Consider the following 16,642-nt stretch of genomic DNA (forward strand, 5'->3'; position numbering starts at 1 on the left):
AATATTTTCTCACGTTGCAACGGTCTTAAAAATAGAGAGAGAGAGAGAGAGAGATCGCTTTTGCTTTTGCTTTTTTTTTTTTGTTTTGTTTTGTTTTTTGTTTTTGTTTTTGTTTTAACTGGTTTTATTTGCTCCCAACGTTCTAATATTACGGTGGGTCCCGTTGAGAATTTGGAAAGGGTTTTGGATCGCTTTGGATTCCATAATGCACCGTAGGATTTGGTGATTCCCATCTGACTTTGTGGGGTTTTTATGTTATTTTTGACCGAAATGTTATTGTAAAAAGCACATTTTTTCGTAATTTTGACAACGTATCGAAGTTGCTACCACAGCCAGGCCGGCCGATTTGCAGGCTTCCTAGTTTCCAATTGGCACTGGGGGATTTTCTTTCTTTTTTTTTTTTTTTTCTAAAAAAGAAAAAACTTGTGTTATTAGGCTGTTTATTATTATTTTATTATTATTATTATTATTGTTATTAATTATTATTAGAATTGTATTTATTTTAGTATTAATATTATTTTTTGCTGTAGAAAAAGTTACGTGAGAAATTATTACTTTTGAAAAAAAAGGTAAAGAAATTATTTTAGGGAAAAATTTGTTCCTCATAAAAACTAGAAAACTTTAAAAAGGAACTTTTACGATATTTTACATACTAGTAGGAATAGTTGTTTTAGATTAGCTTTTCAAGAGTCTAAGCTATAGTACAAGTAATTTTGTATTACAAATTATAAATTTTTAATGTGAACACTCACATATTGAATTGTTGAAAAACTAATCTCACCATTAAAACAAAGTTCCTACCTTTAAGTAAAACAGAAGTTCCTACCATAAGAGTTCTCAAAACTTAAAAGAAAAAAAAAGATTGATATTTTTCTTTAGTCTAAGTTCACGAAAATATTGCCTTAAAAAATCATAGTAATGTGATTTTTCTCTTAATCATATCAATAAACATATAAATTGAGTTTAAAACGCATTCTCTTTTCACCATTAACTAAAGAATTTGACCTTTGAAGTTTCCATCAATGACCTAAATTTTTATTGAAAATCAATATGGACAAATAAAACAATAATAATACAAGTAAAACTATTATTATTATTATTATTATAAGGAACATTTTATGGTACACTAATACACTGGTAGGTCATGTTTTTTAAGTGCTGGATCTGCATAAAATCACATAAAAATTAAAAAGTAACATCTCTAACAGTTAAAAAAATCTGACTTATCAGTACACCGGCGTACTAGAGAATTTCATAATAAAAATAATAATAAACAGAGTTCAGTTTGCACTGGTTTTTTGAACTTTTCGCAACATTAACCATGAAGTTTGGCTAAATAGTGTCTACGAGTAGCTATAATTAAGGAGTTCTTACCATATTTATTTCTAACATAATTTGGGGTTCAAATCACCCTTCAATGTTTGTCATAAATAATGTCTAACTAATTACATTTTGTCACATCATTTAGTAAGAAGTGTGAAAAAATATTTTTTTTTTTCTAAAAAAGAAAAAACTTGTGTTATTAGGCTGTTTATTATTATTTTATTATTATTATTATTATTGTTATTAATTATTATTAGAATTGTATTTATTTTAGTATTAATATTATTTTTTGCTGTAGAAAAAGTTACGTGAGAAATTATTACTTTTGAAAAAAAAGGTAAAGAAATTATTTTAGGGAAAAATTTGTTCCTCATAAAAACTAGAAAACTTTAAAAAGGAACTTTTACGATATTTTACATACTAGTAGGAATAGTTGTTTTAGATTAGCTTTTCAAGAGTCTAAGCTATAGTACAAGTAATTTTGTATTACAAATTATAAATTTTTAATGTGAACACTCACATATTGAATTGTTGAAAAACTAATCTCACCATTAAAACAAAGTTCCTACCTTTAAGTAAAACAGAAGTTCCTACCATAAGAGTTCTCAAAACTTAAAAGAAAAAAAAAGATTGATATTTTTCTTTAGTCTAAGTTCACGAAAATATTGCCTTAAAAAATCATAGTAATGTGATTTTTCTCTTAATCATATCAATAAACATATAAATTGAGTTTAAAACGCATTCTCTTTTCACCATTAACTAAAGAATTTGACCTTTGAAGTTTCCATCAATGACCTAAATTTTTATTGAAAATCAATATGGACAAATAAAACAATAATAATACAAGTAAAACTATTATTATTATTATTATTATAAGGAACATTTTATGGTACACTAATACACTGGTAGGTCATGTTTTTTAAGTGCTGGATCTGCATAAAATCACATAAAAATTAAAAAGTAACATCTCTAACAGTTAAAAAAATCTGACTTATCAGTACACCGGCGTACTAGAGAATTTCATAATAAAAATAATAATAAACAGAGTTCAGTTTGCACTGGTTTTTTGAACTTTTCGCAACATTAACCATGAAGTTTGGCTAAATAGTGTCTACGAGTAGCTATAATTAAGGAGTTCTTACCATATTTATTTCTAACATAATTTGGGGTTCAAATCACCCTTCAATGTTTGTCATAAATAATGTCTAACTAATTACATTTTGTCACATCATTTAGTAAGAAGTGTGAAAAAATAAATTAAAATTTTTAAATCTTGTATGATGTCATTTGTTAGACATCATTTTGGATACTGAAACTAAAACTGAACAAGTGATTTGATTTTACAGAAATTTAGAAGGCAACAATTTTTCTTTCTACCATAAAATAAAAAACAAATTTCCTTTCTGAAAAAATGAAATAAATTTGTTTCATGTCATGCATAACAAATAAACTTCAAATTGTATTACGTAGTTCTAATTCTTTCATATATTTTTTTAATTTGGAAATGATTTTAATGCAATCTAACATTATAAGTGCGGATTACGGGTGAAAATACCCTGCCACAAATTTTGAATTTTTTTTTATATAAATATTTTATCTGAGATTCTGAATGGCATTCCGAATGGTGATAGAATGCTCATCTTTTCACGATAGAGATGCTTCTTGGATCTGATTACACAATATGAGAGATTATTAATGCAAAAATGAGTTAAAAAGGAGAAGATGCGTCAAAAGTAAGCGGAAAAGCAGATAGTAAATATGTCGAGCTCTTGTTTGCGCCCTAGCGAAAAGTGCATAACAAATGGCTACTTTCAATTCAAAGGCAGCTCCTGGCGTCTGATATCCTTTCTGAAAAGCATCTAGGCAATTGTAAAAGAAAATCTATAGAAAAATAATATTTATCGAGAAAAAACTCCATTCATAAATAATAAGTCTCACTAGATTAAATCCCACATATTCATCTAGTAAGATTCACTTTACGTAGATTGAATTCTACCGACTTATCTAGTAAGATTTAAGTAGCGGGATTTTAACCCGTATGATGAATAAGGGTGCTTAAATCTACAGCACCAAAGTAAAAGCAGAAGCATCTATCAAAGGGAATGGTCTTCTACAAACATTGCCGCTCAGAATAGGGACATAATAATAATGGTAGACAATATTTGGAAGTGAAGATGTAATATCAGCAAATATGTAGAGAAGGATGAAGATCTAATAGCAGCAAATTCAAAAAAGGTGTCAATAAGGTAAAAGCAAGGTTCAAGGCTGCTATATTATGGTATTATACATCATGTATCATGTTCCTATTCGGGAAAATTCTCCCCCTTCTAAGAAGCTACATAATCCATTATATTTATTGGATTCCTAAATGACTTAACACCCTTTTCTTATTCAAATTTCCACTTGGTGATGCTTGTATTTCTGCCCCAAATTAAATCGAGAGATAGAGTGGTTAAATCCATGGAGCACCAGGGTCCTCACAGCCTCAACCCCCTGTTTGAGTGCTTCATCAATCTGTCCAAATAGCAATAGCAAATAAAAAATACATAAAATAAAATCTCAGTTAAATAATGAATAGGAAATCGTTCCAAGACACCGCAGCGTTGATGTTTGAACAAGCATTATAAACCAACAGAGACAGAGTCAGAAATTTATTTCAAGGGACCCATAAATTAAGGTGAAATTTTGGATAAATCCGGAGTGTAAAAGAAAAAAAAAAACCTTAAAACATTTTATTTCTAGGTCAATCCTGTGAATGGACTTCGCTTACACATGTTATGGAAAACAAAAAATGCAAAGAGCAAAACATAAAGAGTTTTAAGACCCATTTAGTTCGCTGATTCGAGTTTTTAGTTTAAATTGAGATGTGACTTTACGTAAGAGCTTTAAACTGTAGCAAAAAAATTAGATGTAACTGTTTCTGAGAGTTTTTTACTGTAGCAAAATTTAAATCGGTGAAATGATCGGGGCCTTAGACATTATAATCAAGTAGATTATGAAGAACTTCAGGAAACGCGGACCACAGGCAGAATAGTAACAGGCAGCTAAATGGACCCAATTTATCCTCTTGTCAATCACAACTTCATATTTTTCTTTGGAGAAGTGAGTGAACTTTACTGTGTCCGTGGCATTGTTGAAACAATCATATACCTGCTGTCTTTCTTCACTGCTGAACTTCTGAAGGAGATAAGCCCTCATGTCCATATTGCCTGGTGGATTCCCAACACCTGCAAAAAAAATATTTTTTCTTTTTAAATTACAGCGGAATCTAGTACGGCTTGGATCTATTCACTTTAGAAAAAGCATATGGCAGTAAAAATCATAAGAAACAAACCTATACACAACCGAGGAAAATCACGGCAACCATCCAGATGGCCCATTACACTCTTTACTCTGCAACAAAGAGATAATCAATTATAAGCCATTCTAGACAAGGGATCATGTGTATATAGTGAATATCATATAGAAAAAAGAAGGGTGCAAAAATGGCAATGAGGGGAAATTAACACTAGTTGAATGCCTTTGTTTGCACCCCTAGATGCTTGTTGGTTTGAAAAAGTAATGAGGAAATCTCACAAAGAGCCCTTGATATCCAATTGCCTTCGGGAATTATTATATACATCCAAAAGAGAACTTAGTTCGACGTCATGTCTTTCATTGGATTGTTAAGAATGGGATACGAAGAAAACATAATTGATCATAGAAGATAATTAGTACTTTATGAGTTTTGAAAACTGAATAAAAAATGTATCATTTGCATTTGCAGAATCTATAAAGTTCCTAGATTGACATTTTACAAATACAACCGACAATCAAATAAAATGCATTCCATCCATTAAGCATCCATCTATGAAGCAAAGGATCAAATTACCATCATCATGTAATTATTGAAATTTGCATATTCTTGCTGATTGAAATAAACACAACATTACTTAGGGATCAGGGAGGAGAACAGCCGATAATAGTAAGGACTTTTACCAATGGTATTCAAACATACCCATTGTGATGGCCATGGCCTCCTTTTGGCTGAATTCTCATAACACCATTTGGTAAGCTCATCTCATCATACACCTACATGAGCAAGGTAGAAATATGTTATATCATCAAATTTGATGAATTACACCATGAAGGCATCTATTTAATTGCTTAATCTATGCTAATCAAACAAAAGCGCTTACCAATAATATATGGCGTAGGGGTACTTGATAGTGTGCAGCAAGTGGTCCGACCTTAACAACAACAAAGGAACTGAAAAGTCAGTTACAGAATTACTATCATACAGTACCTAGGAATTTATTAAACAAGTTATTCAACTTACTCAACCGTCAACATAAGAAAGGAAGGGATTCAATTAGAGTGCAATGATAACATGAACCTAAACACACTGGTTAAGAAAAATGGGAAACAAAACAAGTAATATAAAAATGCAAAAGAGATTGGAAAAAACTTTGGGATTTTTACATTTCTGGGACGCATATTATATCATGCTCTAATAAATACCACAAAGGGAAACATAGTATACGGTGAAGCTAATCCTAGAATTGACTAAAATACCTACAATCCACCATTGAGATTTCTGTTGGTACAAGTATGAAAAGCGTAAGACCCCAAAAAATTAAGAAAGAGCAAACATGAAATGACTGTGCAGGTGCTGTCGTTTACAGTCTTCATAACAAACCCAATCATATGAGACGCTTTTGAATGATTTTACGGATGACAGAAAATTATACGAAATATTGTCATCTACTCTCATATAAATGCTTCTGAATCAGATATAACTTACAAGTGCCAATTTCTTCACCAGCAAAGATAATATAATCAACCAAGTTTATCCTGTGCTTGTCATACCCTAATAATTAAAAGCTAAAGTGCTAAACATGCTAATTTTGAACACCACAAATTTGGGACCATCTGCATGGCTCCAGGAATTAAACAGTCGTTCAGGCATCACAATTGTTGTTTTGAAGTTTCGTTAAGTGTGACTTCCACTGTGTGAGGACAAATTGGATAACGGTTCATACAACATGTGGTGTGCGTAACACAATCTAGTTATCCCTTTATTTAGAACATAAAAACTTCCCATAATAAGAACTGATTCACATTAATCATATGCATCACAACACTGTTAAGACCATAAAGCCACACAAAAAAGAATAAGTATGTGATCTGAACAAACCGATTCCCCACTAAAATTCATGTATGCTTGAGGCTTCACCAGCAAAATTGGTACCTCCCCAATGGAACCTGTACTGGTAAAATATAAAATAAATAAGTCTAGATAGACATCAAACTCAACATAATATGAAAATCGTGAGATTGTGGGGGGTGGGGGCGTGCTTAAGACCCACCTATTCCAATCAAGGCCTTTGCTTGTATTGTATTCATGACAATGCCTTGTGCTTCACAAATGGTGTCAATCATTTCAAAACCGACCTGATATGCAAAAATCCACACATAAACATTTGACCAACCAAAAGGCAACAAATACTTAACCAACGCAACAAAAATTTCCCAGATATAATTTATTACATTATGCCTAGTTCCATGGTACTTATTCCCGGGATTTCCCAATCCCGCAATCAACCAGGGAGTGTATTCCACTTTAGCACCATTGTTCTGATTTGACAACGAAGCATGAATGCGAAAACTTGTTGGAACTGAATGCTTCTGAAGAAAATGAAGGCCGTGAGGAGTTCTTGGATGGAATGTGCAAGAATTTGGAAAGGAGACAGCATACAACATTGACCTGGACCCGTACGCATAAAAAGGCAAATTCAGTTTCATCAGTATGGTAAGTAATTATGGGCTCCAATAGATAAACATCTTATATATTAAAAAAAAAAAAAAAAGATAAACTACTTACTCTTCACCATTGAATTACTACAGAATTTTCTTTACATTCATGTATTAAGTTTTTGTTCAAGAAATTGAACTAATAAACTGCAATACTTTCTTTCAAGGTTGAAAATGGTTTTTTTTTTTCTTTTTCAAATAGCTGAACTTAATTCAATCATAGCATATGAAAACAGCTTTAAAAAAAAAAAAATCAAAAGAGCATGTGAGGATAGTTGAATAAATAAGTATAACCAGTGAGCCTTCAATAACCAAGCCCTTTTTTTTTCAATCTTAAAACCTGCGTTTATTTATTTATTTATTCTTTTTTAACACACAATTTTAACTCAGTCATAGCATTATCAGAAGAAGAAAAACAATCAAAAAGACAAACAAACAAAACTGCCTTGGAAAGAAATTGTCCATAAAACATAAAGGAAAAAAAAAAAAAAAAAAACCTGTTTCGCATTTTCTCAGCAACTAAACAAATGGAAATGCAACAAAAATAAAGGAAGATAGCGCAAGAAGAGCATAACTGAAGAGTAAAACAAACCTGGACTGGAATTTAAACCGAAAAACGGAAAGGGAAAGCAAGAACTTGGCTTTCGCAGATATTCGAATCCGTGAGGCTGAAACACTGTTGTTTGCTCAGACTGTTTTGTGTGAAGATCTCTTGGTTTCTGGGGAGATAAATGAGAGAATGGGGAATATAGGAGCTTATAACGGGAATAACAAATAATGGCAGATATTTCAGAAATGAAAAAAAAAAAAAAAAAAAGAATTTTCTACTAAAAAATAGAGAAATACCGAAAATGCCCCGCACCTTCCTCTCGCCAGACACCGACACACGTCTCCCGCCGTCGCCATCGCTATCGAAGCTCTGAGGTCGCCGTCGCAAGCCAGCAGAGCTCCGTCGGGGCTCGCAGTCCACAGTTCCATCGGAGATCTCGATCGCTATTCTCAATGTCTAACACGATTTCGAGCTCAATGGTCGTCGTGTCGTCTCCAGCCGCGTCTCTCTCCAGGCGCGCCCGCTTCTCCGCCGAAGATTCAGTCTGGCAACGGCGGCGGCTGAAAATTCCAACAGGTTAGGTGCGTCTTTCAGAAAAGCTAAATCTGGGTTTCAAATTTGGAATTTTTTCTTAATTTGATAATTTAGGACCGGTTTGTTTTACCATTTAATTCAGTTCATTTCAATTTAAATGGTGAGGACACTTTGCAAGTGTAGTTTAAATTATATTTTTCCTTTAAATAAAGTTAAAACTACTCAATTTTTAGAGTTTAACTCTTTTTAAAGTTTAACTGTTTAAATTATTTTTAAATAATAAAAAAGTTTTTATTTTGCTTTTGATACTGTTAAAATACAAATTTAAATTTTATTTTTAAAATTTTAATTGTACATCTAAATGTTAATATAAATTATAATTTAAATCACACAGTTTGAATTTTTCTATTCAAATAAAAAAGTTTAAATCAACAAAATTTGAACTAACGACCCAAATAGAGGCTAAGTCATGTTTGGTTCAACAATTCAGATTGTAATGATTGATTAAACCGTAGTGACAAGTGATCCGAACTAAAAATTTAAACAAATACAATTAAAATTGTATTTATATAGAATAAACTGTTAGTAAAGTTTTGTGATAAAATTTTATAAAACTTCATTATAAATAATATCTTTTAATATTATTACGTAATGATTTGTTCATTTTTTATTATGAATACATAAAAAAAAATCGTATTAATCAATTTGAAATTGAAACAAATAGTTATGACATTTGAAAGTTCTAAATTGATTGAATAGAGAGAATGCAAAATTTCAGTATTCACGACCATTCAAATTGTTGAATTTAAAAGGGATCTCAATTCCAATTTTGCTGATTAAGTTGCAGTGGATGATTCAAATAGCCCCCTTTGATTTTTAAACCAAACAACTGGATTGTTAAACATGATTGGAATTGGATTTTTAGGTTCAAAACAAATATATTGGACTAGAATCTAAACTTACAATCTAGAAACTATTACAATTCTATTACTTAGATTCTCAAATTAAGAAAAATCCGAAATTTGAGACCTAGAAAACAAAGAAATAAATTATTTACTTAATCTAACGACACATAAAAGAACTAAAAACTCTTGTAATAATACTAAAATTGAGCTAAAAATGCCTTTTCTACTATTTTGATGGAATACATAAAATGATTCATATATATATATAGACACACTTTATTTTACTCCTTATCCTCATTCATGTATCCCTGAATAAAGAGTACCTCTTTGGCATCAATAAAAAAAAAGGTCTAAGAAATTATCTCAGACTATAATGAAATCATCAAAAAATAAAAAATAGTTGAGATGCTTAAATCTAGTTTTAAATGTTAGAAATCTCAAATGTTGCTTGTGTTGCCGATTGTATATTATCTTAACTATAAACTATTTATTAAACTGACTCTTTCTCTCAACGAGATCTCAAATCTATTGGAGAGCATATCAAGAAAAATATTTCCCCGGATGATATACTATGTGAGATGCACGACTTATAGTCATACAAACATATATATATATATATATATATATATATATATATATATATATTTTTTGTCACATTATAAGAGGAAATTCACAAAAATTAAATTAGCATGAAAAAAAAAAACAAAATTGTTCTAAATATCATTTTTTTTTAATGAATCTAGTGATAACCACCAACAAGAGAAAACAGAGACATCATAACTAAATTGGTACCCCTCTATAAGCTCAGTTCATGGTGAACTACCAACCTTATTAAAATAAAATAAATAAATAAATAAATAAAAGAAAGAATTTCCAAGTACTGGAGTTAAGCTCTAATAAATGGAGAGAGCTTTATAAATGAATGAATTTCCAAGTACTGTAATTAAGTTCTAAAACTCAGAAGAAAAAACGATCGCCAAAAATTTATAGAATTAGGCTGCAAGAGACCATATACATGGCTGCAGAAGAAGGGCTTGATGATTATACACAAGATGGGACCGTTGATTTCAAGGGTAATCCTGTTCTTCGATCAAAGAGTGGTGGATGGACTGCTTTCTCCTTTGTTGTTGGTAATCACACACACTCTCTCTCTCTCTCTCGTACAAATGCATATGTAAAAGATTGCATTATTAGAATCCGTTTCTTTCACAATTTGAATCACAATTCTAATTTTTTACTGTTTCATACAAATTTAAATTCATCACTTTTGCTATAATCTTTTTTCTCACATTAATTCACTTTTCAACTCAAGTTCTCAAATTGAACCCGCGAAAAGAACAGGTTCTTAATTTTCCTTCATCAGATAGATATTCCAGTAGATGATCATTTGGTTTGAACTCGTGCATGCATGCAGTATACGAGGTATTTGAAGGCTTGGCATATTTCGGAGTGGTTTCGAATTTGATAATCTATTTAACAATGGAGCTCCATCAAGGCACAGTCACGTCCGCTAACAATGTCACCAACTGGTCCGGCGCCGTTTGGTTAACACCTATTCTTGGTGCCTATATCGCCGACGCTCATCTTGGTCGTTACTGGACATTCATCATTTCGGCTCTAATTTATCTCATGGTATGCATTTTGATAATGTTGGTGCATATTTTCTTTAGAGGACATGATCTAATAAATTACTTCAACGGTTCGAGTTTTCAATTCCAGTTTTGCTACAGTTAAAAATTTTAAAAAACAATCACATTTAACTTTTTTGTTATAGTTAAAAATTCTCACATGAAATCACATCTCAACTCGAATTAAAAACTCGAATTGGCGAAGTGAAAGAGGCCTAAGTTTGGGAAAAGGTTGAAGAAGAAATTTTACTTTTAGATTCTTCTCTGCACCAAGCATTCCTTATTCTTATTATCATTATTATTATTATTTTTTTTTTGTCTTTTTTGAGAGAGAATGAAAGTGTTAGTTATTAAACAACAAACCAGCTACAATCTACAATTATAATTTCCAAGTTCCAACCACCTCTATCCAAAGAGCATGTTTTGTTAAACCATGTATTGTCTATAAAACAACTCTAAAATAAGGTTTATCAAATAGCATGGAAAAAGACAGAAAACACTTGACTCAAGCGATTTAGAAGATGATGTAGCCATCATAAGACCTAGGGATACAAAAAATTATATTTCATTCAACGAATATGAAAATAAACTGATGTTTTCAAAAGAAATTGAAAATTCAAATTTGAATTGAAGATCATTTTACAACTATTGTGACGAAATAGCATTCCTTTCGCATAAAATTTTTCTTCTGTCGTTGTCATCCCAAGCTCAAGCCTGACACATCTTCGGTGGCAATTTCATAAATATGTCCAAAACTATCATAAATATGTGGATTGATCTATTATATGCTCAAAGCAAAAAGTTTACGTTAGAGACAAACAACATATTAACGGATCAAATTCCAATTTTAAATTTCTTTGTGGATAATTGACTTGCTTGCTAATCAACCAAGTATATGTTCACAGGGACTGGTTTTATTGACACTAGCAGTCTCATTTCGCGCGTTGAGACCCCCACCTTGCCAAGATGCTAATGTGGAAAACTGCAAAGAGGCCTCTACATTACAATTAGCAGTCTTTTATGGTGCGCTGTATACTCTAGCCGTAGGATCAGGCGGAACTAAACCGAACATCTCGACGATTGGCGCAGACCAATTCGACGATTTCGATCCAAAGGAAAAGGCGCAAAAGCTGTCATTCTTCAACTGGTGGATGTTTGCCGTGTTCTTTGGAATATTCTTTGCCAACACAGTTCTTGTTTGGATACAAGATAACGTTGGCTGGACACTCGGGTATGCGCTTCCGACTATTGGAATTGCTATTTCTATAGCAGTCTTTGTGGCCGGCACGCCATTCTATAGGCACAAGTTGCCAACGGGGAGTCCCATTACAAGGATGGCTCAAGTCATTGTTGCTGCCACAAGGAAATGGAGGGAATGTCTCCCTCATGATCCTAAACAGCTCTATGAGCTGGACATGGAAGTATATGGAAAGAAAGGGAATTTTAAGATTGAATCCACACCAACCATGAGGTTAGTATTTACTTATTTTTAGAGTATAACTAAAGAGGTCAAAGGTATTTTAAGAGCTTGATATTTGCTATATAATTACAATACGACTCAAAATAGTACTAACTGATAAATTATATGCTATCGAGGTGCTATAGTAAAAAGATTTCTTTTGTTAAAACTAGTAAAAAAAAATGGTAGTTCTTAAATAGGATTGTTATGGCCCATAACTTACGTGGTTTAAATATTCAGATATTCTGCTTTAATATCCTAAACAACATATCTCAGAATATTTATGGTATTCGATAAATGATTCATTTACGGAGCATATTTATGGTAAATTTAAGGTAAATAAATCAATTATCATGAAGATGCTATTTACCATAAATCTTTTAAAATAAACTGTTTATCGAAAATATTTTTGGAAAATGACTCATATAATATAACTTCAATCTTTTAGTTTAATCCACTTACGGCTCGTTTATTTTACTAATTTGAGTTTTTAATTCGAGTTGAGATGTGACTTTATGTGAGAGTTTTTCACTCTAGCAAAAAAATTAAATGTTATTGTTTCTGAAAGCTTTTTACTGTAATAAAATTTGAATCGGTGAAATGAACGGGCGCTTAGTATTAGTATTACTGTGTTTGTAATTAGACTCTGATATTGTTGTTATGTATATATGCATGGCTGTAGTTTCCTCAACAAAGCTGCAATAAAAACAAACTCGACTAGTCCATGGATGGTATGCTCGGTTACCCAAGTGGAGGAAACGAAGCAAATGGTACGATTGTTACCAATCTTTGTTTCCACTTTCATACCGAGCATTATGATGCCACTAGTCTCTACTCTCTTTGTCAGCCAAGGAACCACTCTACAAAGAGACATTGGCACTTTCAAAATACCACCGGCGGGTTTAACAGCATTAGTACCCTTATCCACACTCATCACCATACTGCTCTACGACAGGCTCTTTGTTAAGATGATGAGAAAATGGACTGGGAATCCTAGAGGAATCACTCTTCTGCAGAGAATGGGAATCGGAAATGTTGTCGTTATTTTACTCATCACCACCGCTTCTTCGGTTGAGAGATACAGACTTAAAGTCGCCAGAGAGAACGGGGTTGCTGACGACAATGGAGGTCAAGTACCTCTCTCCATATTCATTTTGCTTCCGCAGTTCATTCTGATGGGGATTTCTGATGCGTTTTTCTTAGTTGCCAAGGTCGAGTTCTTCTACGACCAAGCGCCGGAGAATATGAAGAGCCTCGGGAGTTCTTACGGCTGGGCTACTGTAGGGATTGGAAATTACCTCAGCACTTTCTTGCTTTCAGTAGTTTCCGATGTCACCAAACAATACGGCCATGGATGGATTCTGAACAACCTCAACGCCTCTCATTTAGACTATTATTACGGATTTTTGGCCTTGTTGTGCCTTTTGAACTTCTTTTTCTTCTTGTTTCTTTCCAAGATTTACGTATACAGGGCCGAAGTTTCTGATTCGATGAAAGTGCTGGCAAAAGAATGGAAAGCAACAACAATCAGGGAATCCAACAGAAATGAGCAGTGAATATGCTAAACAAGGTTGAAAATAAAGAGATATTGAATCAGCATCATTATATTATGTTCTCATGATCCCACCATCTTAGCTTCACTGATTGTAGACCTAAAATTTGTGTTTGACTTATTTTTAAGTTTATTTTCACCATTTGACTGTCGACGATATTCACTCGCCTAACTCTGATCTCAGTGTCTTTCAAAGGTCTACTTATCGTGTTGTTTCTAAAATATACAATTTTAACCCCGCCATTATTATGAAAAAGATAAAAAAAAAGGTCTTTTTTCCATTTTTATACCCTGTATTTTTTATTTATGCAAAAAAATTTTCTTTTTCTCTGTCAATTTCGATTTTGACCCAAAAAATACCTAAAGGCTTTAAAGCAAAAAAAAAAAAGAAAAAAAAGGAGAAAAATATGGAAAAAAAACTAGAAATCCCAGGATGTGAAGGTATTAGGTTTTTTTTCATAGTCAAAACATAAATGTGTTGTTTATTTCTAAAATATTATATTTTTAATAGAGAGGAAAAGAATTTAAAATTTTATGGGCCATCTATTTCTTAATTTTTGCAATTTTGGGGAGAGAGGGTTGCACATAAAACATAAAAAGTTTGTTTTGTGTAATATATATATATATATATATATGTATATATGTATGTATCTAACACCTGCCAAACTACAATGTGTCTCATCTTGCGAATCAATTTTACGTCCGGTCTTGTTAAATCGTGGCCTGCCAAACAAGTTTACGTTTGGAATCGTCGACTCAATTGCCGTGTTGTTTTTCGAGAAAAAAAATAAAATTTTTTTTAAAACAACATTTGATATAATTAAAAATAAAAAATAAAAATAAAAATAATTTTTAAATTTAGTATAAAATAAGAGAGATATGAAAAATAATTTTTAGTTATTTTTTATTTTTTATTTTCATTTTCTCCTCTCTCGAGCAGAGAAAGAGATTGACAGTAATAAATTTTTTTAGACTAAAAATAATTTCTTAATAAAACTACTAAATGTATTTTTAAAAATCATTTATGTCTGAAAATGTTTTCATTGTTTGTTTTTAAGCTAATTAAAAACATATATAGATTGCTAATATAAACACGTCCTGCTGCGCACACACCAAGTTATACTACTATCAATTCGGGTCGTCTGGCCCAGACAGTCGAAAGGTGCAAATGGAGTGGCCCGATCCAACGTGCTTTTTTATACGAGTTGGATTGGCTTGCATTAATAATAAATGAAAATGCAAAAGTATCTAATTTATTAAAAATATTTATTTTAAAAAATTATATTTATTAATTAATTTTAGTATGAAAAATAGAAATATAGACTAATGTTAAACGGTAGAAATAAAAAAGTACTCCATTTTAAGAGTATTTTTGAAAATTGTGCAAAATAAAATAAAAAACCTAACCAACATTAGATGGACCAAATCATGTTAGGCTTTTTATTAAAAGATCTAGGCCCATGCTGTAATTAGAGATGTCAAAAGGGCCGTGTTGGGCTGGCACGACTTTTTGAACCCACAGGCCCGTGGTGGGCCTGTGTTGTGCCTGGCATGGCCATGCACAGTGCAGAGTCGTGCCAGGGTCGGGTCTAAGAAGAAACCCTCAAGCCCAATACTAGCCCTCGACCCTAGTCCATAAAGGTCAGGGCCCAGGCCCTTCATTAGCCGGCCCTGACCCTTTTAACTTTTTTTTACAATATTTAATTTTTTTAAAAAAGAAAATATATTATATGCCCCCAAAAGATGTAATTTTATTGAGTTGAGATAATATGAATAAGTACACATAAATGACTTCCTCGTTAAAAATCTTGCCAAGTAAATTCGTGGGGAGATTGAGACAAAACCTTAGTGAAGGAAAAAGAGTGCAGTATTCTAGAATAAATAAATTACAAAATCGAAGTGCTTTTCTTAATCTAATTTTCTTAATGCACTTGAGTTTCACTTATGATTAACAATTTTTTTTAAGATTATTTTTATAATTTCAAATTTGATGACAAAAAAAAGTAATATATCATATGCTCTAAAAAAATGTGATTTTATTGAAATAATATAAATAATTACAAGAAAATAATTAGTTGATTAGATGACATAGGTCGGCTAGTTAGCCTTAAAATGCCTTAAACATCATTCAAATTTCATGTCGCGGGCATGGGCTTTTATGGGCTATGTCTGACCCTTCGCGTGCTTGAGCCTTAACGGGTCTAGACGGTGCTTGAACTACGGGCCTCAAACATGAAGCCTAACCTAAACCCTTCTAACGTACTGACCGACTCAACTCATAACAGTACAAAACTAAACCGTACTAAATTAATCACTGTAGCGGGTTAAGTTGGGCCGTCTATAAAACGGCTTTCCCAATTGACACAAAATGCTGTAATCAGAAAGAGTGAGAACCGGAGAACTCATGTGCATTGATTGGTTGTACGGCATATTGCAGGCTGCAGCCAAAGGAAGACCACGCAAGTGGATCTCAAATCATTACCAAAAAGAAAAAAAAAATCTAAAATCAGCAAACCCTCCATCATCTGTCCCACGTGCACCTCTCCCGACATGTACAACGCTTACCCCAAAATCTAATCCAAAATCCCACGTAATCTTTCATATATATCCACATGTATTACCAATTTAAATTTCTCTTAAACCAATATCATTACGTTTCCTTTTTTGTTTTTGTTTTTCTCTGTTTTGCCCTAACTGTTTCAGTTTTTATCAAAAACTTGAGATAAATATTCATTACTCATAAAAATCGTCTAGTTTATTAATTTGAGTTTTTAATTTAAATTGAGATGTGATTTTATATAAATTTTTTACTATAATAAAAAAATTAAATATGACTATTTTTAAAATTTTTTTACTGTAATAAAACTCGAATCGGTGAAATAAACGGAACCGAAATAT

General features: G+C 32.0%; 2 protein-coding genes across 2 annotated transcripts; one reads left to right on the top strand and one right to left on the bottom strand.

The window, feature by feature from the left end:
• Positions 1-3,418: 3,418 nt before the first annotated feature.
• LOC21409678 (chloroplastic group IIB intron splicing facilitator CRS2-B, chloroplastic) lies at positions 3,419-7,852 on the bottom strand. The gene is made up of 9 exons (XM_024173862.1): positions 7,709-7,852; positions 6,853-7,069; positions 6,672-6,756; positions 6,500-6,567; positions 5,502-5,552; positions 5,321-5,394; positions 4,658-4,716; positions 4,474-4,550; positions 3,419-3,837 (listed from the first exon to the last, which is right to left on the bottom strand). Exons 2-9 carry the CDS (start codon positions 7,063-7,065, stop codon positions 3,715-3,717), a joined length of 750 nt encoding a protein of 249 aa, XP_024029630.1. The 5' UTR covers positions 7,066-7,069; positions 7,709-7,852; the 3' UTR covers positions 3,419-3,714.
• Positions 7,853-10,120: 2,268 nt separating this feature from the next.
• On the top strand, positions 10,121-13,748 carry LOC21409679 (protein NRT1/ PTR FAMILY 5.2). Its single transcript, XM_010110556.1, has 4 exons — positions 10,121-10,235; positions 10,520-10,737; positions 11,639-12,204; positions 12,875-13,748. Exons 1-4 carry the CDS (start codon positions 10,121-10,123, stop codon positions 13,746-13,748), a joined length of 1,773 nt encoding a protein of 590 aa, XP_010108858.1.
• The last annotated feature ends 2,894 nt before the right edge of the window (positions 13,749-16,642 follow it).

This window comes from Morus notabilis, unplaced genomic scaffold (assembly GCF_000414095.1).
Source record: "Morus notabilis unplaced genomic scaffold, ASM41409v2 Scaffold518, whole genome shotgun sequence".
Classification (NCBI taxonomy): Eukaryota; Viridiplantae; Streptophyta; class Magnoliopsida; order Rosales; family Moraceae; genus Morus; species Morus notabilis.

Coding starts and splice junctions, on each gene's coding strand:
- LOC21409679 (XM_010110556.1), top strand. CDS start 10,121: ATGGCTGCAGAAGAAGGGCTTGATGATTATACACAAGATGGGACCGTT. Junction 10,236..10,519: donor TGCTTTCTCCTTTGTTGTTG/GTAATCACACAC, acceptor GCATGCATGCAG/TATACGAGGTATTTGAAGGC. Junction 12,205..12,874: donor GAATCCACACCAACCATGAG/GTTAGTATTTAC, acceptor GCATGGCTGTAG/TTTCCTCAACAAAGCTGCAA.
- LOC21409678 (XM_024173862.1), bottom strand. CDS start 7,065: ATGTTGTATGCTGTCTCCTTTCCAAATTCTTGCACATTCCATCCAAGA. Junction 5,395..5,501: donor CCCTACGCCATATATTATTG/GTAAGCGCTTTT, acceptor TTGCTCATGTAG/GTGTATGATGAGATGAGCTT. Junction 4,717..5,320: donor GGCCATGGCCATCACAATGG/GTATGTTTGAAT, acceptor TCTTTGTTGCAG/AGTAAAGAGTGTAATGGGCC.